This window comes from Gallinula chloropus (genome assembly GCF_964237585.1).
Source record: "Gallinula chloropus genome assembly, chromosome: 1".
NCBI classification, from domain to species: Eukaryota; Metazoa; Chordata; class Aves; order Gruiformes; family Rallidae; genus Gallinula; species Gallinula chloropus.
Genome location: NC_140085.1, coordinates 57,308,591 through 57,333,170, shown reverse-complemented (window position 1 = coordinate 57,333,170; position 24,580 = coordinate 57,308,591). Strand labels below are relative to the sequence as shown.

The window sequence follows — 24,580 nt, the reverse complement described above, 5'->3', positions numbered from 1 at the left end:
TTCTGTTTCATAATTCTCCAGTTTGCACAGTTCATTTAAACTGGATAACTGCTAAAAACTGCATCACAACTCCTCAATCTTCTTTTTTAGTAAAACATGGCACATAGCACTGTATCCTGCTTGGCGAAGGCTTTTTAGCGTTGAGACTTTTTAATGAGAGCATTTCTTCTGAACACTTGAGTTATCAGATGGATGAGACTTGAGGAAAGCTTTGTGTTGTACTGATTATTACATACGTAGTGTCATTAACTTCTTAAATGTTGGATGTCTTAATTTGACTTTTATTCATCAAGTTTAGATTTTAATCAGTGGAATCACTCCAGCTTCTATCCATCTATTTCAGCTTTTGTCCATGAAAACTCTTAGAGAAGATGGCTGATGTAAGCCTGAAGGAAGCAGCTATAATAGTTGTTGTGGTGGCAGCCTGCTACTGGAACAGTCTTTTCTGTGGTTTTGTTTTTGATGATGTTTCAGCAATTTTGGACAATAAAGATCTGCATCCTTCTACTCCATTAAAAAATCTGTTTCAGAATGACTTCTGGGGCACTCCAATGTCTGAGGTAAACTCTTTGTGAAACACTGTGAGGCATTTAAAAGAACAAAAACCCCCAAACCTTGACAAGAGGTTTTTTTACATTCTTTTTTTTTTTCTTTCTTTTAACCCCCCTAATGTGGCTTTAACAGAATAGTTTGTTTCTGAAGGAACTGGGTTGTGTTAGTGTTTTGTACTATAAGATCAGGAACAGATGTTGCTTATATTCTTTCAGTTTGTTTCAGTAAAAGAACTTGTAAGGTAATGATGTCCTCTATCACGCTTCAAGATGCTATTTGTTATCTACTTCCAGTATCAAAATGGGACTAGTGACCATGTCCTTTCCCCTCCTGCAGAAGCTAGACATGGGTGCAGAAGAGTATTTATTTTTTAGCTGCATTCTGGAAGTAAAGATAACAGTCTTAAGCAGCAAAGTGAGGAATTAGAGAATGGGTATTGGAGCCATTAAATTTATCTGCGTCAGTATGTTGATGTGAATTTAAAGGTGTTGGGTTGTCACCCACTTCGAGTTTAGAGTAGCTGTGTTTTTATCTGAAAAGCTGCATTGGTGTTAAAGTTGTCAATAAACACCATTAAATGGCAACAGCTAAAGGATTTACATATAGTTTAGAAAGTCACCTGTGGTAGCATTGCTGTGCAAATGAATAAAAATTCTCTTGAGAGGTGTTTTGCTTAGCAAAGCCTCCAGTCCTGCCATCTCTTCTGTCCGCAATACACAGGGTTAGTTCCTTCTGAGATGCCAACTGCTACCTCTACAGACAGACTCTGATATGTGGTGTTCGTGTAACTGTGTATTGGAAACCTACAGGCTGCCTTTCAGGTGCTGTCTTGTTCTGTAGTCATTGGAGTAAGTGGGCTTCTAAACTCCTCCCAGAAAAACCCAAACCCTTACCCATGTAGAGTGGGAGACAGCCACCTCATTCAGGGTTGATTTTGTACTTAAAACCTGAAAGGCTAGTTTTAACTAAATGATGTCAGATTAATTTGATCACTTGTGGCCTTTTAAAATATTTTATTCTTATCTTGTGTTTTTGTTTGTATGTCTGTGTGCTTGAGTTCCCTGGTACCTCCCTCCCTCCACCCACCAGTTTTTTCCTAGATTTTCTTACTTTGTTTTGCAGACCTATTCAGCAAAAGCATAACAGGCTGTGGGTTGATAAATGCATTTTGAACAGGAAGATGCTACTAAGTGTAGTTTTTAAAGGGGTTTCTGGATGAATGAACTGGCAGCATGGACATAGGCATTGGTAGACATACTGAAAATATGTAGATAGGACATTTAGCTGAGCACAGTAAATTTCTATTCTGTAAAAGACTGATCTAAAACATGAAATAGAGTAATGAAAATACTTGACTAATGAAAATACTTGACTAATACATGAAGACTATGTGGAAGTAGGAAAAAGTCAGAACTAACTACTCTGTTTAACAACTTATTTTAATTGTGAATAAAGTTTTCATTTAATTCATTAGATTTTTGGGGGTGTTTTTTTGGTATTACTTAAATTCAGGTCTTTATTTTGAATGTAGATGCCTAAGAATAGAGTGGGGAATCATGAACACATAGATTTTTAGAAAGGTATTTTAAAGCAAGAGTCTTTTTCTAAATTGGTAGTGACCTTATTGCTTTGTTTCCTTTTAGGAGAGGAGTCATAAATCTTACCGTCCCCTCACAGTTCTTACCTTTCGCTTAAACTACTTGTTCAGCGAGTTAAATGCAGTTTCTTACCACTTCCTAAACCTGGTCTTTCATGTGGTGGTCTGTGTAGTCTTCCTCAAGGTTTGTAAGCTTTTCCTGGACAACAGGAGCAGCGTGGTTGCATCCTTGCTCTTTGCAGTGCACCCAATACATACTGAAGCGGTAGGTATGGCTGTGATGTGCTTAATCTGTTAAAGCTGTATTAATTAACTGTAAATTCTTCTTTTTTTAAAAAATCTGTTTATAGATTGTAACTCTCATGTAATTTACTTTTCTTTTACCTGTATTTATTCAGTCCTTTGCAACAAGTGGTGGAATTGACAAACTTTAATGCTCAGAGTTGTCTGGCATTCCATGTAGCTACTGAAAAATAAGTAAAAAACATTATTTAGTTATTAAGTAACTTGGGTCTTGTCTATGTATGTTGACATTTATGATGATGACTGCTTTAGCTTACACAGATACTTGTGTTCTGAGATGCTTCATTCAGCATTGTATTTTGCAAATACTGTGAATACCTGTGGTGGTTTGACCCTGGCTAGAGGCCAGACGCCCACCAAAGTTGCTTCATCACTTCCCTTTTCAGCTGGGCAGGGGAGAAGATCTATTTTGAGAGGCTTAGGACTCCAGGTAGGGACAGGGAGAGATCACTCAGCTGTTGGCGTCAGAACCTAGCCACGCAAACTACAGCATTACCTTTAATGTATATCCGGAATCACTACGCACTGCCCTCTAGCTAATCACCAAGTATGTTCTCTCTGTTTTCTTTTATGTCAATGTATCTCAGCAGGTCTTTTTCTAGGAATGTTGTTGCTATGTTACATCCAGCTTAGGGCCATTCTGTTTGAACCTTCCATTTCTGAGCATAGCTGATAGAAGAGGGAATAAATTTCTCGCCTCTCATATTTATCTTTCCTTTGATTCTGGTGGATTTTTGGTTTTTTTTCACTGCTATGAAAAGCATTATTTTTACAAGCTATCTGATTATGTGCTTTTTAATGCTCAACCAGGCTTGTAGCGTTGTGGAGTAAATAGTGTTATGTCATTCATTAGATTTGTTTCCATCAAGAAACACTGATGAAGCAGATCACTGGAATTCTGTGCTGTTACATGAGTTGCAAAGCCCATCCCCAGTCACTTAGAGTATTAGCAGAAGTTCAAAAAACTGAAAATCTTTAAATACTTTTTGCTTCCTTGGAGGTGTTACCCTATTTTATTTTTGAGATTTTGTAATGTGCTTTTTGTAGAGGAGGAGGTATGTCTTTTGATATTAAGAAAATGAGAAGGGTTTGGTCTTACTTTATTTTGGGGTTGTTTGGGTTTTTTTGTCCTTATTTTTTTGGGTAGAGAGTTTCTTAGTAGCCTTCTCTGTTTGAGAACTCTTTATAGGAAATAAGTTCATGAGGCTTGTGAGGCTGCTGTTTGAGCTACTAACTTGTCCTTCCTAGAAGTTTACTGGCACATTTAAAATTGCAGAAGTTAATACTTTTTAACTGCTTTTGTGCTTGAAAGCAAGAACCCCCGTAAAATTTGGTATAATATGGGTTTAAAAATTGATTTGTTAATTTTATTTGGTTTTCTGTTTCTTTGAAAAACATACTTTGTTTCAAAGTTTGGCTTTTCATATCTGTAATAAATGTAATAGTGTCTTTGTAGGAGCATCATTAGCAAGTTGCTACTGACTTACCCTAGTGGCATGTACTTTAGTTCATCCTATGTAATTTTATCACTGTCATTCCAAATATGATGATTCTTTTTCATGCTTGAACTGTTAGATTCCATTTGAGATGAAAAATAACACAGTCGCTTTTACTACTATGCAACAGAGTTAGCAAGAAGTATTGTACCGGTCGTACAATGGAAGCTCATTGTGTGAGCCGATGTATTATGAGAAGTCAGGCAGTAGAACTAGGAAGCAATGTAGTAGTAAGCGTGTAATGCCTGATGTTTGCCACACGAGGGCACTTTAGGACTGTGGTTGGTACAACGTGATGCTCTACTTAAAATACTGAGAGACTGAGATTTAAGTGCAACTGTAGTTGTATTCCCCTGCTGCTGTACTTAGGTGTACCCAGTGAAGAATCATTTAAGGGATTTTCTTCCTCCTCTCCTTACCTTTTTCAGTTTGAGCTTTTTGCTTATGAGAAATAATGCATTCCATCATTTCAAGTGCTTTCACTGATAATTCTGCCTAACACAAACCAAGAAAGAATTTGTAAGAGTTGGCAGTTGAAGCTTTATCACACCTTGGAAAGGCAAAACAACTGGAAGTTTCTATGCATGGAAAAGAGGAGTTAATAATGAGCAGTATTTAAGCTTGGATGCCAATTTAACTTGTTCAGACTTAAGTGAAAGCTCCAGAACAGCTTGTATTCCCAGTTTTTATATAACTTGATGATACTTTTTGTATCTTTCAATAATTGAAATATATCTGGTTTACATTCCTTCAGATTAGTCTCCTACTTACTGCTCCTCTGCACAAGAGTGTGAGACTGCAGATCCAGTACATAAACACTTCAAACCTTTGCAAGTCTTGTGATAAATGGATTTTTCATGGAGAAGTTAGCAGAGCAGGATAAATAGAAAATAATTTTCTCCTTGACTTCAAAGAAAATCTGGGCTCCTTTGAGGGTAATGCATATTTTCTGAGGAAGAATTTTTGAGGGAACAGGTTGAATAACAGCATCGTAGTCTCCTTTGTCCTTGTCTTCTGGAATTCCAGTTCAGTCTTTCTAGCACCTTTCCTACTGTTCTGTCTAGAGGCACGTTGACCACCTTAACAGCTACAGGATGCCAGCTAACCTTGTGAATGCTGGAATTTTCTTTCAGAAGTCACCTTTGGATCCAGAAATAGAATCTGTTTTGTTGGCAGGTGACTTTGGAGGCACACCAGCACAGTTGCTTTACTAATGATCAAAGAATCCTTGAAACATTATAAGACATTTTGGAAACAAACACTCATATACTATCTAAAATGTTAACACAAACACTGATGTTCTCTCAGTTGTGAAACATACTTTCTCTTTGCATGATTCAGTGAGTCCTTTGTAAATGTATGCTACTCCCAGCAGAATGACCAGAGCATGATTTCAAATTCAGATGTGAATGCTTTTTCTTAGACTGTGACCTTGCACATTGAGTTACTCTTTTTATGATGTGCTGGATCGGTTGTGCTTGATCAAGAATGTACCTAGGAAAAAAAAAATGTTTCTATGTGGTTTCTGGTGGGTGAAAGTCAGTTTTCAGCATCATCATAATTAAATGGTGAACTATAAGGTTTTCTTAGCTAAATATCACTGTCTACCTTGGGATAGCATGCCATTTTTCATCCAGTGTATTTCCAAAAACTTTGGATGCAGTCAGGGGCATTACAGAAGAGGACAAATGAGGCAGAAAGGCAGCCCTAAATGGTACTGTGGTCAGCAGAGTGGCTACTGCAGTAACCATTAATATAGTGATCTGTCTTCAGTCTGTGGTTTTTGGTTGCACCTTAGTGTTTTTTGAAATGAGCTCCTGAAATGGAAATTAATCTGTATTTTATTGGGTATTCTGACACAACCTTCTGCCCTATGGCTTTTAGCACTTCTCCATGCTTTCATAAAATCCATTTCTGTCTGTCTCACTACTGAAGTGGGTGCTGCCTGAAGTTTTAATATTGCCAATCAAATTATCATTCAGAAAATCACCAGACCTGTGGTAAAGCCTGAGTAATTTTTTAACTCCATTGCACAGAGCTTGCCCTCAACTTATTTGTAACTTTCGACTGCTCTCACTTAAGAGCTGCCATAGCATCAGTTAAGGGAATGCTTCTTTCAGTTTCAGATCTGTTCAGTTGGTCAGAAAAGTTATGAACAAAAATAACAATCATAGTTTCTGTATGTCAGTGTCTGCAAGGTGCACAGCAGTCCTTGGCAAGCTTCACTTAAAGCTGCTATTGATGAAAACTAATTTCTTCTGAGTATTATGAAGAAAGCAGCCCAAATTCTACCTGAAATGGTATTTGTGTCTGCTGTTACTAAAGATAAAAGAAAATACAGTATTTCTCAGCTGTCTTGCTAAAGTGGTTCTTAGGGGTACAACAGCCACAGGTGCATCCTTGCTCTTGCTCTTAGTAGTCTTAGTTTACAGATCTAGTTTTTGTATATCCTGATAGTGTATCAGTCATATACTATTCTAGTACTTGAACAGTCACTAGAAGAATAACCTTGTCTTGTCTTCTTTTTCTTTTCAGGTAACTGGAGTTGTGGGCAGAGCAGAGCTTTTATCTTCTATCTTTTTTCTAGTTGCTTTTTTGTCATATACAAAATCTAAAGGACCAGATAATACCATAGGTAAATACTTCACAAATACATACATCATTTCTGACACTAGAGCCCTTAAAAAGGGGGAAACATGGGAGTATTGGTTACAGCAAGTGTGTACAAAAACACCCTTAGATGCAAGATATCTGTGTAATAGTACTTGCCATAATAAATTGCCTTTCTTCTTTTATTTTCTTTTTCAAGACTTAAGTGCCTTTTCAGTTGTTTTGTAACACCTAGAGTAGGGGGACTCTTGCACTGACTTCTGTTAATGCAAGTAAGTGGAAGTATGCTGAGATGCCTTAGATAATCACAGGTAAGCTGCAAGGTTTCAGTGGAGACATTGGAAGCTTGCCTCTTTTCCAAAGTCAAATTGGCCTTGTGAAGATTCATGACTCTATAAAACATTCTGTTTGGAAAAGTGTACTGGTGAATTGGGAAAGATTAGGAATTTTTTTGGGTTTGTATCATAGATTGGTGTTTTGCATTTAATTTGGTCCTTTCTGTTTAAAGGAGGCAGTTTTAAAATGGATACGTCTCTTACTTTTGATAGAGTATAACTGGTAATTTTCCCTTTAATAAATGACATAATGATTAAGTTTATAGAACATAGAATGTTCAAACATGAAAAGATTTTTTAGGCTAATTAAACTTTTGAGGTTAATGTACTTTATTAAACGTTTGGTTTTGTTGCAAGATGGAACATTTTCAATGATGCTGCCTTTATTTGCAGTGTGGACTCCGATTGCAGTGACTGTGATTCTGGTAGCTGTTGCAACGCTGTGTAAAGAACAAGGAATAACGGTGGTGGGGATATGCTGTGTGTATGAAGTGTTTATTGCTCAAGGGGTAAGATATTGAAGAATTAATCGGATTTGAGACATTAAGTACTTTGAAGTGTCATATTTCAGCACCGATTGTGAGTTCAGGCTATCTAGTTCTGTTACATTTTTCAGATTTTTTTTTCCTTTGTCTCAACTAATGTGTAACGTACGTAGTTAGTTCATGGTGAGGGAATCCAGTGACATCTGTGTCCTTTATGTGCCGTACAGAGATATTGCTAAATATACTCAATAGAGAATTGACAAGTCTTAATGGAAACCTGTGGTTTTAATTGACTGAGGTTTGCAAAGACTAGCATGTAACAGTCTTGATTATTAAGTCTGAGGTACGTAAAATGAAGGATTATTTGTTTTTAATTTCTGTAATAAAAATAGAGAACATACCACATATAAATGCATTTCGTCCTATTCTATAAGCAGATGTTTTTGTGTAGTCTTATTTGAATCTGTAATATTCTTATCAAATTTGTTGTTTTCAGACTAATTTTAAGTTTAATTTCTAATCTATTAGGTTTAATCTTAAACCTTGGTAATTCTTCAAGTTAATTATTAACTTTGTTTAGATAGAGTCGCTGTTCCTGCTGTTAAATAATTTTTGTCGTAACATAATTTTCTATTTTTCTTAATTATTTGAAGGAATATTTTGCAAATCTGCTCCAGTAAAAGCTGAAAGATTTTCTGTCTTGGGTTGTCTGTATTCAAGGCCAAAATATCAAAACCACTGTTTTTTTTGTGCTTACAGAAATACATGTGTGTGTAACTATTGCCTTAGCAAGTCTAGTGAATAGCCATATCATTTTCAAATGGGATTTCTAAGGAAAGCACCAGTACATGACCACACTTTTGAATCCACTTTTCCTTTCTTTTGATTATTTATCATCTGATCCTCAGTTTCATGACATTTTAACAAGTTTGTGTAAGTCAGCTGAATAGGAAAGAGAAAATCCAAACTGAGACTTCCTCTGAGGGCAGAAATGTAGCATGAACTAAGGCTTTGACCAGTTCTCAAATACTTACCAGAATCTGTAGCTTACAGATTCAGAGATTTGTAGTGTTTGGAAGGGATCTCCAGAGATCAAGTCCAGCCCCCCTAGGTTCCCTAGGACAGGCCACACAGGTAGTTCAGCTAACTGGTATACCTGAAGCATTAAGTAATCCCCAGCACAAGACATGAAGACATTCAGGAAGAGGTTCATAGGGAAGAAATTAAGAGTGTGTAACAAGGAGCTGTGCAAGATCATAGTGTTCTCGAGAGAAGGAGAGATAGGTAACTGCAGTAGAGGCATAAAATGTCACTGCAAAATACAGAACGACAGGCATGCAAGTTCAGCTACAATAGTGTCAGCAAGAGAACTTTAGAATAGACTTGCTTTTTATTAGAATGGTGGACTTTGTGTTTTGGTTGTCATGAAAGCTCTAAGAAGCTGAGCAAAGCACCTGTTGGGAACAGGCATTTAAAGAAAACCAAGGGCAAAAAATTATTAGGTCACATTTATCTAAAAGATTAATGAGTATGCTGTCTGATTATAAACACTTTCTTCCTTTGCAGTACACCTTGCCAGTGCTGTTGGACACAGCTGTACAGATTCTTCGAGGGAAGGGCAGTATTCCTTTCTCTATGCTCCAAACACTCTTGAAGCTCATAGTCCTCATGTTCAGTACGCTGCTGCTTGTAGTTATCAGGGTCCAGGTTATCCAGTCTCAACTCCCAGTGTTTACAAGGTAATAGTAAAGTCTCTTATTTACAGACACTGATAAAAAAGATGTAGCTTAATGAGGTCTGAATAAAATGGCCAAAAATACATCAACTTAAGTGTTTAGTAACTTATTTTAAGTGCTGACTGTACAATATTACCATATTTTCCCTGAAAAATGAGGACCATTTAAAAACATGAACAAGGACCACTGAACCTAGCTTCAGGTGCAAATCATTCTGTTTCCTCAAATTTGTTGATTACATCCCAAATCAGTTTCTTAAACTTGGTCCCATCCCATGCTAAGATCAATTGTCATGTGTGGTTCCCACGTTGCACACCTGCCAAGTGCAGGAAGTTTAAGAATATTTTAAGTCTCTAATTGGTAGTTCTAGCTGTGAATCTGGTTTGTGAGCACAAAGTGGATCAAGACCTTTTTTTTTAATTATTATTATTACTTTTTCATTAAAAGCTCCTTTCTCTTCTTTCTTTTGCTTTAGATTTGATAACCCAGCTGCTGTTAGTCCATCCCCAGCAAGACAGCTGACTTTCAACTACCTCCTCCCTGTAAATGCTTGGCTTCTCCTCAACCCCTCAGAATTATGCTGTGACTGGACAATGGGAACTATTCCGCTTGTGGAGTCTTTGTTAGACATTAGAAACGTTGCCACCCTTACCTTCTTTTGCTTCCTGGGATCTTTGATTGTCTTCAGTGTCCGATATCCTGGGGATTCCTCCAAGACTGTATTGATGGTATGAATGATGAATTATTCCTACTGGTTTTTTAAGTGTGTAAGTGGCTCAAGCTGTTTGGTCACGTGTTGAATCTGCTATCACCTGGCGATACTGCATGCATCTCCTTTGGGGATGATGTGAACACATAAGAGGAAGAAACTGTTAAGTTGCAATTAAGTATCTGACGTGAGGGATGAGATGGAGAGGAATAGACAGGAAATGAGAATAAATAGGTGCCTTTGCCAACTGTATTGTGGCCTTTCTCAGGTATTCAGAACTCAATCAGCAAATGGGGACTCCCAGTAGAAGTTAAATCTCTTTTAAGGATCGGAATGGATTTCGGTCCTACGAATTGTCTACATGTCAGTAGTCATGCTACATAGTTAGCAAGTGACTTGATTTTCTTTCTCATAGGTACAAAAAAGGACATATTTTGGCATTTGGGGATATAAGTTTTCCTCTCTCATTGCTGTTCTTTTAGCTGAAGGCAGTTTTCTCTAGTCTTTTCTGTATTTAAAGGATAAACTATTTTTGTCCAGATCAGTTCCAGGTTTTCAGTATTATAAGACCTTAACATTTAAATGGATTAGCAGGAAAGACTATTTTGGAGGAAATGGAAAGAGGCAAATGAGCTAGTATGTTTTCATCTGAACCCAGTCATCTTTTGGATTGTTTCCATTGCAGATTTTCACAAGATTAGTCATCACCCGATACCATGTTTTTTGTTAAATCAGTGCTGCCATTATGTGTGCAACAAACCTACGTGCCTAGATGTTAATCTGCTTCAGAAATAATGTACTTTTTTTAATATGTAACTCAGCCAACAGAAGTTTCAGATGGGTGGGAATATTTACACGCAATTTAAGACTAAGGATTTCATTGCTAATCAGCTGGCAAACACGTAGTTCTGGCTCAAATGTTTTTTTCTTGTCTTTTCTCTTGGGGGGTGTAATTTAGTTCAGTAGAAAATCTGTGAAAATGATTTGTAGTATTTCTGATGAAGCCTCATATCCTGAATATGGAAAGTGTATGGGGTCCTGCACCTAGGGAAGAATAACCCCAAGCACCATTACAGGTTTGAGGTTGACCCGCTAGGAAGTGGATATAAGGAGAAGGAATTGAGAGTCTTGGTGGACAACAAGCTCGCCATGAGCCAGTGTGCCCCTGTAGCCAAGAAGGCCAGTGGCATCCAGATATGCATGGAGTGTGACCAGCAGATCAAGGGAGGTGATCCTCCCCCTCTGCTCATCTCCTTTGGTCTGGTGAGGCCATATCTGGAGTGTTGTATCCAGTTCCCCAGTTCAAGACAGATAGTGAACTACTGGAGAGAGTCCCATCAGAGGACTACAAAGGTTTTGAGGGGACCACAACATCTCCCTTATGTGGAAAGGCTGAGAGCTAGGTCTATTTAGTCTAGAGAAGAGAAGATTGAGAGGGGATCTGACCAGTACTTACCTAAAGGGTGGATGTCTAGAACCTCTTCTCAGTGGTGCACAGTGACAGGACAAGGGGCAGTGGGCACAAATTGAGACACAGGAACTTCCATCTGAATATGAGGAAAAACTACTTTACACTGAGGGTGACAGAGCACTGGAAGAGGCTTCCCAGAGAGATTGTGGAGTTGTCTTTTCTGGAGGTGTTCAGAACCTGCCTGGACATGATCCTGTGCAACCTGCTATAGGTATTCCTGCTTTAGCAGGGGAGTTGGACTAGATGATCTTCAGAGGTCTCTCTCAACCCCAAATGTCAGTATACATTGTTGTAAGTCAGTGAGGTTTTGCTTGAGGGTGTTTTGTTTTATATTTGGTTTTATTATTCCAAGTGTTTCCTATAGGAAAGGTCTTCAGAGATCATTGGCTCCAGCATGTGAGCTTCAGTGTTGCTTAACAAAGTATAATCCTTGTTTAATGAAAGTTGTTTTCCTTTAATAGGTACTTATGTATCTAACCTTCAGAACAACATTGGGGTTTTTTTTTTGTTTTGTTTTTTGGTTTTTTTTTTTCCCAAGACATAATATCTAAGTGCCTGGAAGCCAATTTGTTGGGAAATGAGAATGCAATATTTTATATTAAAAATTAATTATTATGTACTATAATATACAACAACACTGTAGGCCAAAGCCCATTTCTGCCCTCCAGTAAGCCATTAGTGTTCTGCTGTAGGCTGGATAGTCTGCCAAGGGAGAGGGAGGGAGAAAAATTCTTTCTGATGGCTTCTCAATCTGACTAACTAGAGCAATCATAGTGCTGTCTTTCAAGTGAAGAAAGTGAATATTTATGATGGCAATTTACACAGATAATGACAACGTTCCAGATAATTATGTTGAATTATAGTTTTAAAAAAGTTCCAGAGTTGGTCCTCAATTCTACCAGTAAAAACCTGAATTTGTTCTGGTCAAAATAAGCTACTACCCTGGCAGGTATGAATTCAGTGTGTGATCCGTATGGATGCCAAGAGTTTTAATGGTGGCTTTATCTCAGTTGGTACTGCACTGTTTGATGTTCCACACTCTTCACAGTCTCACTCTAGGGCTTTGTAAAAAACCTCCTGCTATTACAAGTCTCTGGCATGTTTTGGCTCTTCCACTGCCTCAATGAGACTCTGAGGTGTCAAGCTGAAGAGTGATCTGAGGGGATAAGTCTGAAGTTACTTTTGTTTGAGATCAGAAAAGATACAGCTTCAGACCTGCTGCAGGTTTAAAGATGTTTATTTGGACATAGGGGAAAAAAAAGGCAAAAGAGGGATCCAGAGTGAAAAAGAGAAGAGAAGTCACAAATATGCCTTAAGCATGTCATTCTGTATTTGTGGATGTGGATTTGGTGCTGTACTCCTTGAGGGACAAGACAGAAGAAGGGATTCCTTCTTCCTCAAGTGTCACTGGGCATTGTACAGTTCTCCCCAAGCATAAAGTCTCAGAGGATGAACTCGTTACTGGGAGATGCAAGATGAGAAGGACTCGTTTTCCATCGGTTTTCATCTTCAGGAAGAGTAACTGACCAGGGTGAGTGTGTAGGGTGTGTTTCCTTTCCTTGTCTTTTCACTTTTGCCATAGATTCTGAAGTTGTCTTTTCAAAAGAACAGAACTCTAGAAGAGGACAAAACAGATAAATAACTTCAATATTGTCTGTTTTTAAAAAAAAACCCAAACTATCAAAAAATGGGTTTATATATTATAAATTGGAACACAGGTGGATGTTATTACGCTGCTTGAAGTGATCAATTATTCTTACCTTAGTAAAGGAAACAATGTATGAGAAGTTAAATTACCATTACCTTTCTGTTTACTTTATCCCTGTGAACAGTCAGGTAACATGATTGCCAGATTAAGTGACCTTTATAAATAGGTTACATTATGCATATTGCAAGTATTGGGTGTTGAGAATAGTATTGATCTAGCATTACTTTGGTGGCTTTTTGGTGGGTTTCAGAATCAAGTGGTGATCATGGCCCTTGTTTCTTCATGAAGCTTCTTAGGTATTGACATTCCTTTGTTGGCTGGGGAAATTTAATAAAACCTTTTTAATATCTTTTGCTATTTACTAAGTGTCCCAACTAAAGGTGCTTTACCTCCTTTCTGATAAGAGTGCTCCATGCCTCTTAGCTGCAAGCTTTGGTGTCTTGTTACTGTGCAAATGTCAGAAAGAGACAGGTATCCTTAGGCTTCTTGGACTAAGTATTTAATGCTTTTATGTGTTCTGCCAAGACACTGGTACTTCTAAACTTAGCAATATTTACTTCTCTACTCCCTGTGCTTACAGCTCACTCAGGGTTTGAAATGTTTCGTTGTGAACTTTTGACTGCTTATTTAGCAGTTCAGATACTCTTCGTAGCTTATGGCCCTATTTTAGAGTTTTGTCATATGCCTCTTTTCCCTGCATACTTTAATGGTTTCTGGTTTTTTGGTTGGTTTTTTTTCAGCTGCCTTGACCAGGAGGTTTTTTGAACAGAGCCTCTGCAACTCCTGAAAGACTATGATACAAAGAAAGAATAAATAAACAGAATAGAACGCATTTTTATCTGCAGTAGGGCTTTGAGTCTGTTGCCCAAGAAACTGTATTTGAAGAGCAGCGTACTAAGGAGCAGCAAAAGGACCTGAAGAGAAGTTCAGTACAACATTTTGGAACCTTTGCATCAAACAAAATGTGCAGAGCAGAACATCCCAAAACCTTTTAATTAGATGCCTAGATGATAAGTGCTCAGTGGAGACCAAGAACTTCCTCTGTCAGCTGCAGAGGCCTTCCCACTCAAACCCATTGGAAAGAATTGGCTTTCACTATACACATGTTGGTCTCGTGGACCTGTGGGACTGATGTCCAAACTATATTAAAAAATAAACAAAACCATGTGCAGTTTTTTGAGCACTGATAGAAAACTTTAACATCTAGAAATCTGAAGAGGTGACTTCTTCAAACCAGTTTATCAGAAGATTTCATAAAATAAGTTAATTCATTTAAGCCTATGTACAAGTCTTACATACATGATAAAGCTAAATACAGTTTATTCATGTTGCACTAAAACCATTTGCAAAACAGCACACTGTTTGATAAAGCACACTTCAAACATGCTTTTGCACGTCTGCTTTTGTACTCACAAATGTGTTTGGCTGCTTGAAACAGAATGAAATGCAGCGTGATACCCCCACGTTCCATAATCCGCCCCCAAAGGTGTGAAGGCATTTGCTGTAACTAAATTAAAACCTGATACAGAGTACTGGCTTGGGGATAGCATGATGAATCCCACAATTTAAAGCAAATTACAAAAATCTATAATAAAGATATTTCTTGGGTCTTTTACAGATTGGTAGGTGCTCTATAAGGGGCGTGTACTACAAAACTGCAAAGTAGAAAGGGAGGGGAATGCGAAATGGCATGAAATTTTGTCCCTGGGTAATCAGCATATTCTCTATATTGTGCTTGTGATTTCTTCAAGACTCAATTATGTATTTATTTTTTATGTAGCTTAATGAATTGCTGTGGATCAGCTGAGCTGTGTTAATGATCCACGTGCACATTCTTGGTCCCGTGAAATAGGAGCTAAAAACTCGAGGTTTTAAATCTGTTGGTGCTTTTCTGTATGAAATTTGAGATTGGCTTTCAAACTGGACGTGCTCTTTTAGCATGGAACAGGCAGTTGTGCTTAAACTTTGACAGGATTTTACAGCCAGTTTTATTGAAGGTTTCTAGAAAATTCCTTTCTTCAAAGAAACATTCCATTTCTGCAGGAGACTGATTTTGTGTAACCTGGAGGACAGATAATTAGAAATAATTAAAGTCTTTTCTGGTACTGGGGACTGTGAAGCTGTGATTTAACAGTTGTACAGGACTTAAAGCAAATGGTCATAGCCACTTCCTTCACAGCAGATGGATTTCTCTCTCCTTTAACAAACACATCTTTTGTTAAGAAGTCTGTCACCAAACCAAGAGCTGCACTTATGCAGTTAAGTTCATTGTCATTTTAGGTATTTTAGGGTTCCCTTAGTGTATTAGCTAAACACTGATTCAGTGACTGATTTTGATTTTTGCTATTCATGTTTTTTATAAAAAATAACAATGGACTTCACTGTATTGTAAAAATAACTGCTGTATGCATTATATCAGCTGGTATAAATTTTTAATTGTTAGAAAAGATAATGTCCAATGTTGTCTGTAATGTTAATGTATGTGGAATGCTTATTAAAACATTTTTTCAAATTTTATTCTTCATTCCTAGTGTTTTGTTTTCTGTAGTATAAAAAAGCAAGTATACTTGTAGGCCCTTAAGTAAGGAGTGGCATCGTTTGCAGGTTAAAACTTGAGTGGTCTCAATGTAAACCAGATCTTAATGTTTAAAAGTGAAAAAAAAAAAAAAACAAAGCAAGCCAAATGCCAGATATACTATGTATGATTGTTCTTCTGGAATTCTTTTTTTTTTATTTTTTTGGTTGTTGCTGTGTGATGTGTTTCTTTGGTACAGTTTGTCACTGCCTAATCTTCATTACTAATTCTTTTACGTTTCTTTTCTAGGCACTCTGTTTAATAGTGCTGCCATTCATTCCTGCATCAAACCTCTTTTTTCCTGTTGGATTTGTAGTAGCAGAACGAGTCCTGTATGTTCCTAGCATGGGATTCTGCATTTTAGTAGCACATGGATGGAAGAAATTATCAAATAAAAGGTAAGGTAGCGTAAGTGGTCCCTGTCAGTGGTTTAACTCATGTCTTTTAATTTCATAGAAGTTTGCTTCAAGCTTTACCAGCAGTTTTACCTGTATGAATTTATGATGTCATAACGTCTGTTCTGTTTGTAATGACTCTTATTCATTCTGTAATGACCAAGAAACAATTTGGCAGTCATGTGAACAGATGGCAAGGACATTCTTAGATCAGTGGGCTGTTCTGAAGGTGTTATAATGCTTCTTAAAAAATTTATATATACACATGTATGTAAGCATACATATATATGTTTACATATAAAAACCCTCAGACTGCAATAGATGTTTTTAGAAGCGGACTTTAGTTATTAGCCTAGTAGTGTAACTCTGCCTTTCTGTAAAGAAATGCAGATATCTTCTATATAAACCCTACACATTTTTAAGGATCAAGCAAAACCATTTCTTGGCCGGATTACATTTGTACTTTATTCAAAGGTGATTACTGTCTGAAGTTTATATAATGCTTGTGTATCAGTCTGCAGCATATTAAAATACCTTTACTGATGAAATTCTCAGATGTGCCATGCCTAGGAATGGAGTGCAGAGCCATTCAGTGTTTGTTAAACTAAGGAAGTTTTGACAATTATGTCTCCTTTGGAAATTCTGCTCTAAAAACATGGTTTGCACGCACCTTTGTTTTTTTTCTATTATGGTCTACATTGATCTGGACATACCTCCATGTAATCCTTGTTACCCCAATGGCATCCTAAAGCTAATTCAGACAAATGGAAAGGTAGTGATTCCCAGTCTGTGTTGTCTGCTGTCACTGGAAGTGAGGATTTGCACTGTAACTAACTCTAACTCGTACTGCCAAAGCTGATAGCACTGAGAAATTAGTGATTTTCTTGTGGGAGTGACAAGAAAGCATCAGAAATCCCACTATGAAGCAGTAAAAATAAATGTGAAATAAAGCAAGGAACTGGGAGAGGATGGCTGGGGAGAAAATTTGGGCAGCAGTATTGTTTACTACAAAAATATTGGGAAGCATCCCTAAAAAGTCTTATGAGAGAGAGAAGCCTCCTTACTCTATAAGTTACATGGAAAGAAAAAACTTCTCTTAAGGTTGATGGGTATATAGATTACTGTATATGCCAGTTCTCACTGCTTGTTTTGATGATGTTTTGCAATTTCTCTCTTAATTCTACTTTTTGGTGTTTGGTTATCTTGGTTTTTTTTAAACCAAGCAAAGTAGTCTAAGTCTGCACAGCTTTCTATGTATCTTAAAAAATGGAGGGGGAAAACTTTCAGGTTTTAGCAAACCCCGGTGAAGTACGTAGCAGTGTGAGCAGTTATTGTGTAAGTCAAATATAAGAAATAACTGGCAATGGTGAACAAGTCCGCTTAAGAATGAGGTTTTTAAATTCATAGTTGTAGGAAGGCTTACTAGATGATTAACATGGGGTTTTTCATAGTTAAATTAGAATTCAGAGAGCAAATGACCAGCATGTTGACGTGTGTGTTTTGTATCTGTTGTGGTTAAAATCAATCATGTTAAAACTCTAGAAAAAAATCCCACTTTATGTTCCTGACAAGCTTGTCACAAAGAACTTCTGCCCCAATATGCAGCTTGAAAAATAAAATTTTTACAAAGACACTAAACATTTCTCCTACTGGAATGTCACAGTAGCACCAGTATTTTATTTGTGTGTGGAAGATTGGGTAGTCTCCACAGCAGACCTCTTCATTAAGTTGCATTTTACAGTGTGAGAAAGACTGGTGGTATGTGCAGTAAGGAACTTGTATGGAATTTTCTGTTATGAAACAAAAGAACAGGATGATATTTTTGTTGATTTTTGATTTCTGAACATTTTCTACAGTGTTTTGAAGAACCTTGCTGTTTGACATTGTGATCGTGTTTGTTGCCTTAAATTATAGATAAGCTCTAACAGAAGTATATTTGTTACAGTTTTTGTTTACATTATGTGGATTGTATTTCTTCTTAAGTGAATTACACAGTGATAAGAAAACATTGAGTAAATATCAAAACTGACTTGAAATTGGACCTTAGTTCCTTTCAAATTTTGGAGTGTGCCATTTGCTGCTATACCAATTGGGAAATACCATTTACAAATACAGTCCCCAGCTTGTTTGCCTCCTACCATATGAGATTCTGTTGTAAATGAGAATTGATTGTGTCCTTATAACAACTCTTTGTTTTATTTGATAGTGTGCTAAGGAAAATTTCTTGGGTTTGTTTGGCTGCGGTACTGTTCACTCATGCCTTAAAAACACTGCACAGGAACTGGGACTGGGAGTCAGAGTACACCTTGTTCATGTCAGCTCTAAAGGTAACCGTGTCCTGCATGAAAAGGGTAGTGGGAAGTTTGCTGTGGTAGAGCATGATAAAAATGGAGGGACGTGATGTTTGTTTTACCACTCTTATTTCTATGTTGACAGTATTAATGTCTAATGAGTTGCTTTTGGGACTGCTTTAAAAGCAGTGTGATGCTTTTAAACATGGGAATTCGTGTGCAACAAGTAGATTGTAGGGTTTTTTCATGTGTTGAAGCAGTTGAATATATTCTCTCTCTCTCTCTCTGGATGAAAGCATAGTATGTTTCAATGCAAAAAAATCTACCAAAAAAAAAGTTTGCAGAGAGTAATTTCTTCACTGTGCATTTGGCATGATAGGGTAGTTTGTACAACATCCTGTAACAAATATAATGAATTTTAAAATGTTTTGTATTTCTAGGAGAAAATAACTAAAATAGATGTTAAACGACATAGTTTTTTGTTATTCTTTACATATTGCAGCTTGATGAAGTCTTTCATTTGCTGTGCACTTCAACATCTTTAAGGCATAGTTAATAAAAATGAGGTGTTATGTAATTTCAACATAATACTTCATGCATTGGTATCTTCTGGTTTTAGGTAAATAAGAACAATGCAAAACTATGGAACAATGTGGGGCATGCTTTAGAAAATGAGAAGAATTTTGAAAGAGCTCTGCAGTTCTTCATACAAGCCACACATGTGCAACCAGGTAAAAGCTTTCACTAGCTGCCATTGAATGGCATCTCTGCACTCCTAGTGTTTCATTCAGTATATTTACCTTAGTTAACAAAATCTTCTCAACAATCTGTTTTTCTCTAACTGAACATCAAACAGTGTCATACACTAAGTTAATTGATCCAAGTTTTTGGGAAATAAACTCCTCCAGAAAAGTTTTTATATATAAAAAGGTGCGAAGATTTTCCATTTAAAAATCTTATCTGGATGAGATTCTTTCTGAATTAACTGTGATTTAGTATGAAACATAATTATTATTTTTCTTTTTCAAAACTGAGAAGGTGTATAAAAAACTGCAGATAGTATCAGAGTGCACATTTGTTTTACATTTTGTTGCAAAAGTTCGGTGTAGTAGTGGGCAACCTTTCCTTTTTCCTGTTAGAAGCCTAATAAATAACTTCCAATTTATGTGCCTCTACTGTAGTGAGAGATCAAAGATAGATGTGTATGACCTCACATATTTTACTGTTTTCTAAGTATGATCTGTCTTTGGTTTGTGGCTAAACTATTAGCTTCATAATTAAGATAAAAACAGAATTGCTTTTTTTTGTTAGTGGTCTTTATGCAGTACCTGTATTTCATGCTATTCTGAGTGCATAGGTATTTATTTTCATGATACTCAGCACATGGAAGTATTTGAAATTTCATTCTTTCCTTTTTTAAGATGATATTGGTGCCCACATGAATGTAGGAAGAACTTACAAAAACTTAAACAAAACTAAAGAAGCGGAAGAATCATATATGATTGCTAAATCATTGATGCCACAGGTATTTAGTAATTTTATTTCATCTACCACTGTAGGAGGGTACTCTTTCAGACCTATGTTCATGCTAGGCTTTTTTGTGTTTTTCCTGAAACTCTGTGTTGCTGTATACTTTAAAATTATTAGGTTTGTGGGATTTTTTTAACCTATCTATTAAAAGAGTAGGTTGTATACAATTGTGGCTGTTAAAAAAAGGGCTAACTCAGAACTACTTTGTTGAAACTATTTTAAGATACTTTTTTACTTCTGGGGGGGTGTCTGAAATTGAGGATATAAAAGAAAGTAGCAGTTAAAAATGTACGCCTACAGTTTCTAGTCACAGGGGGTTTATTTTCACTTACAGCTAATACAGTGATGATAACTGAGTCTGAGGGCTCAAGAGAAGGCATTGGAGGTGGGAAAAGGTAGCTACAGCAACAACAACAAAAGTCTTTGCCTGAACATACCTAGGAAAAATATATGCTATTTTACCTTTACCATTTCTTAAGTTATATTTATGTCAAGCAAATATTACTTATTCTAGCTCTTCCAGAGAAAAAGAGGAATGTTTAGGAGAATGTATGAAGGTAACAAAGCTGAGGTTAAAGTGAGACTGACAAGCAAAATAATCAGTGCCTTAAGTAGAAGTGTGGCATTTAAAAGTTTGTCTTGTGAAACAGTATGAAGTTTCTAGATGGATAAAGTATAAATAGTATGACTTTTGCAATATCGTTTATTTTCATCTTTAATGACTGCTTTTCATCTGCTGTATCTGCAGCTGTTAAAAATCTTACCCTTATCTTAGGCTGGAGGATTAAAAAAATGAATGAAAATGTCTGATAAAAGGTGATATTAGGCTCTAGAAGATACTTATTGTGTGAATAGGGAAAGTTTTGCAAGGTCTGGTTGGTTTCTAATGGCTGTCTGCGTGAGCCCAATTAGGTAGTGGCAGAGCTTAATTAACTGACTTCTTAAATAAGATACAAAACTCATCTCTGTCTTCATAGAATTAAAGAGGAAAAATATTCTGTTTATATTTTAGTATGATTTTTCTGGGAAAGAAATCATAAACGAGCCTGCACGCTAATGTCCAGCGACCCACTAAGACAGATGTAGTGAAGAGGAGATCTATACTAATTGTCTTCCTTATATTTACTCAACTGTTTTTCGTATGTATATTCTTTTTGACAGATTATTCCAGGTAAAAAGTATGCAGCCAGAGTTGCTCCAAACCATCTGAATGTTTATATCAATCTGGCAAACTTAATTAGAGCAAATGAATCGCGCCTTGAAGAAGCAGATCAATTGTATCGACAAGCAATTAGTATGAGACCAGATTTCAAGCAGGCTTACATCAGCAGGTATCTTTTCTAATTTCAGAGTTACATATTGTTGAATAAATGTTTATGTATTTGCAGTAGTATGTACAGTATTTAGTTCATGCAGTTGAATTAGCCACTGGAATGGATTAATTTCCGAATGAGGTGATGAAGATTTGGGCAGTAATTAATTATTCATTGCAAGCTCTGTTCTTTTAAATTCCTGCTTCAAATGATGTGTTTCCACACAGGCTGTGAACTCAAACATTGTATAGCAAGATGCTTCCATTAGATTTCTTCACACATCTCCTAGTTTAGTTTTGAACTAAGAAGCTTTTTGTGAGTCTGAATCATGCAGTACGCTTTATCCTGCTTTGTTAAAGGTGGTCCAGAAAATGCCAGACTTAAATAAAAACCACATAAACATCAGCTAAATAGGTAAAAGTAATGTGGCCATGGTATTGAATGAAGCTTCTGTTTTCTGTTTTGTTAGTTGTAGTTCACTTTGACTTAGGGAGCTGCAGAGAAGCTTGACTGTATCTGTTGCAGTGTAATTACACAGCCAGTGTTAGAAACCCTTGTTGAGTACAGACTTCTGAGAGCTGAAAGCTTTGGGAATGATATGTAATGAACGTCCTGTAATGATTTATGTTTAAAAAAAGGGGAGGGGGCCTGCTGTTATTTCACAGTTCTGTATGTAGAAAGGCAAACTTTAAAAAAAGCTGTCAATTATTTTCTTATTAGTATGAATAAGTGGTTAAATCTGATTCTTCAACAGGGGAGAACTTCTTTTAAAAATGAACAAACCTCTGAAAGCTAAAGAAGCTTATCTTAGGGCCCTGGAACTGGACAGAACCAATGCAGACCTGTGGTACAACTTGGCAATTGTTTACATTGAACTGAAAGATCCAACAGAAGCCCTGAAGAATTTCAACCGAGCCCTGGAACTCAACCCGACACATAAACTGGCGTTATTCAACTCAGCACTGCTCATGCAAGAATCAGGTGTGTTAGTTGTCCATTATATAAGTAGTGTGTATTTGCATTTATAGGATCCATGCTGTTGGGTTTTTAGTTATTTTTTTAAATTATTTTTGAGAAGCAGAAGTTTATACCATCATCAAACAAGAAATGGTTTGTTGTAATAGTCAGCTGTTGTAATTTCTCGGTAGCATATGGAATTTGTGCTACGTGTTCCATAGCTGATCATCTTCAATACAAGTGCTGTTTTACAGAACAGCATCCCACATCTATAAAGAGTAGTGTGACACAGAGATCTTCAAAATTGTGCCCATATAGTATTAAAAATCATATTTAGTAAAATACATGTAAAAACATGCTTTGCATTTATGTTGGTTGAATTAATTCTTTGTTGACTAGAAATACAGCTGACATCTGTGGGCTTTTAATCTAGCCCTAGGAAATGTGAATGTTTTCATAGGTTCCTTTGTAATACTGCTAATTAGGATGGATAAAGTTAGATTTTCATGCTTTTTTAAAGTATATGCATAGTTTCTCAGTCTATGGATAAGTGTAAGCCTTTTGTGAATTCAGGCTGTTGCAGAGTATTTGTCTTGTGCCTAGTAAAGTTTGTTTCCCTTTTGTTGGGATGGGTAGCTGCTGAGAAAGAGATAATATGGAGTTGATTGGAGCTGATAGAATGTGAGAAGAGACAGAGAATAATCCATTTGCAAGTTAGGCTGTACCAGAAATGCTTTGTTTCTTGTTTGTAGAATCACAGGGGGCTGCAAACATGCAGAAGCATTCACAATCTAGTATTCAGTTATTCCTGCTGGAAGGTGCAACACTGTTTCAGGAGGTGAAAGAAGGCAATTAAAATCAGCTGCCTTCTTGTCTGTCCTTCATTAAATCTGTGCCAGGAATTCCATACTAAGATACGGTCAAAAGATAAAAATAGCATGGACTACAGGCTACTCTAGCTAATCCTGGTATTTTAAGATGATTTTACTGTATCTTTTTCAAACTTTGATGCAAATTGAAATCTGAGAGTTGCCAGTTTTTATTGTTTTCTTTTAGAAGATATTTTAGGCTTGCTACATCTGAAGTCACCCTATGTGATCTATGACTTTAAACTCTTTCAATCTCTCTTTAACAAAATGAGATCTTTCGCATTTGCCTTTGTAAAAGCTGGCTCACCAGCACTGACAACACCTGTGCATTCCATATGTGAAAATAACTTCTCTTAAATTTGTGGAGACAACTTTTTGTATCTTTCGTATCAAGCCTAAATATAATTAAACAGATAATAGAGTAATGATGCTGACTTTGACTACACGTCAACTGTAAGTAGTGTTGTTCTGTAAAGAAGGTAGATGTCATTTACTTTTGCTGTTACACAGCAATGACAAACGGTAGCATTTAAAACCCTTTCCCTTTTACAATTATGTTAAAGGAGCTATGCTTTAATTTGTATAAAAATTAGCATTTTGCAGTCCTTGGTCTACAAATACTTAAGAGTAAATCTAGAATTAAATGTGTTTTCTGTCATTTAGGTGATGCTCGGCTTAGACCTGAAGCTAAGCAGAGACTGTTACATTATGTGAAAGAAGAACCCCAGGATGCAAATGGATACTTCAATTTGGGTATGCTGGCAATGGATGACAAAAAAGATATGGAAGCAGAGGCATGGATGAAGAAAGCCATAAGTTTACAGCCAAACTTCCGAAGTGCATTGTTCAATTTGGCACTACTGTATTCCCAGACAGCAAAAGAATTGATGGCTTTGCCTGTCCTGGAAGACCTACTGAGATACTACCCTGATCATACCAAAGGTCTGATTTTGAAAGGAGATATCCTTATGAACCAAAAGAAGGATATTGTTGGAGCAAAAAAGTGTTTTGAAAAGATTTTGCAACTAGATCCCAACAATGTTCAAGGAAAACATAATCTTTGTGTGGTTTACTTTGAAGAACGAGACTTAATAAAAGCAGAAAAGTGTTTGGTTGAAACACTAGCACTGGCACCTCATGAAGAGTATATTCAGCGTCATCTAAACATAGTTAGAAGTAAAATTGCATCACAGCCATCACTTCCAGCAGATGGGACTGCAACTTCAGCTGCAGAAGAAAAAAAAAATTCACTTCAAAATTTGAAAGAGGAAAAGAACGAGCAGAAAACCACCCAAACAACAGTTGAGAACAATAAAGGGCACTCAAAAAATAAGAAACGAACAGAGAAAAATACTAAGGACAAAGAGACTCCCAAAAAATCTACAAAAGAAATCAAAGACATTGAGAAAAAGAGAGTTGCTGCTTTGAAAAGACTGGAAGAGATTGAACGTATATTAAATGGTGAATAGTCTTTATCACGTCACGGGAGGATACGGGGCGAATGCTATTTTTAATTACTGTTTAATAAGTCATCCAACTGGAAAGTGGCATCAGTGCTCTGAAAACAAGGTCGATTGCATATCACTTAGGAAGCAGCAAAAGGCATTACAATGCCTTATGTGAGAAAACCGCGACTTTTAAATATGAT

At 36.7% G+C, this 24,580-nt stretch overlaps 1 protein-coding gene across 1 annotated transcript; it reads left to right on the top strand.

Moving 5' to 3' along the window:
• Positions 1–371: 371 nt before the first annotated feature.
• Positions 372–24,580, top strand: TMTC3 (transmembrane O-mannosyltransferase targeting cadherins 3; the record flags this gene model as incomplete). The annotated part of the gene is made up of 13 exons (XM_084278625.1): positions 372–560; positions 2,196–2,414; positions 6,484–6,583; positions 7,287–7,402; positions 8,945–9,117; positions 9,590–9,842; positions 15,827–15,975; positions 18,179–18,299; positions 18,883–18,994; positions 19,685–19,788; positions 20,955–21,124; positions 21,861–22,087; positions 23,596–24,580. 13 exons carry the CDS (start codon positions 372–374, stop codon positions 24,399–24,401), a joined length of 2,739 nt encoding a protein of 912 aa, XP_084134751.1. The 3' UTR covers positions 24,402–24,580.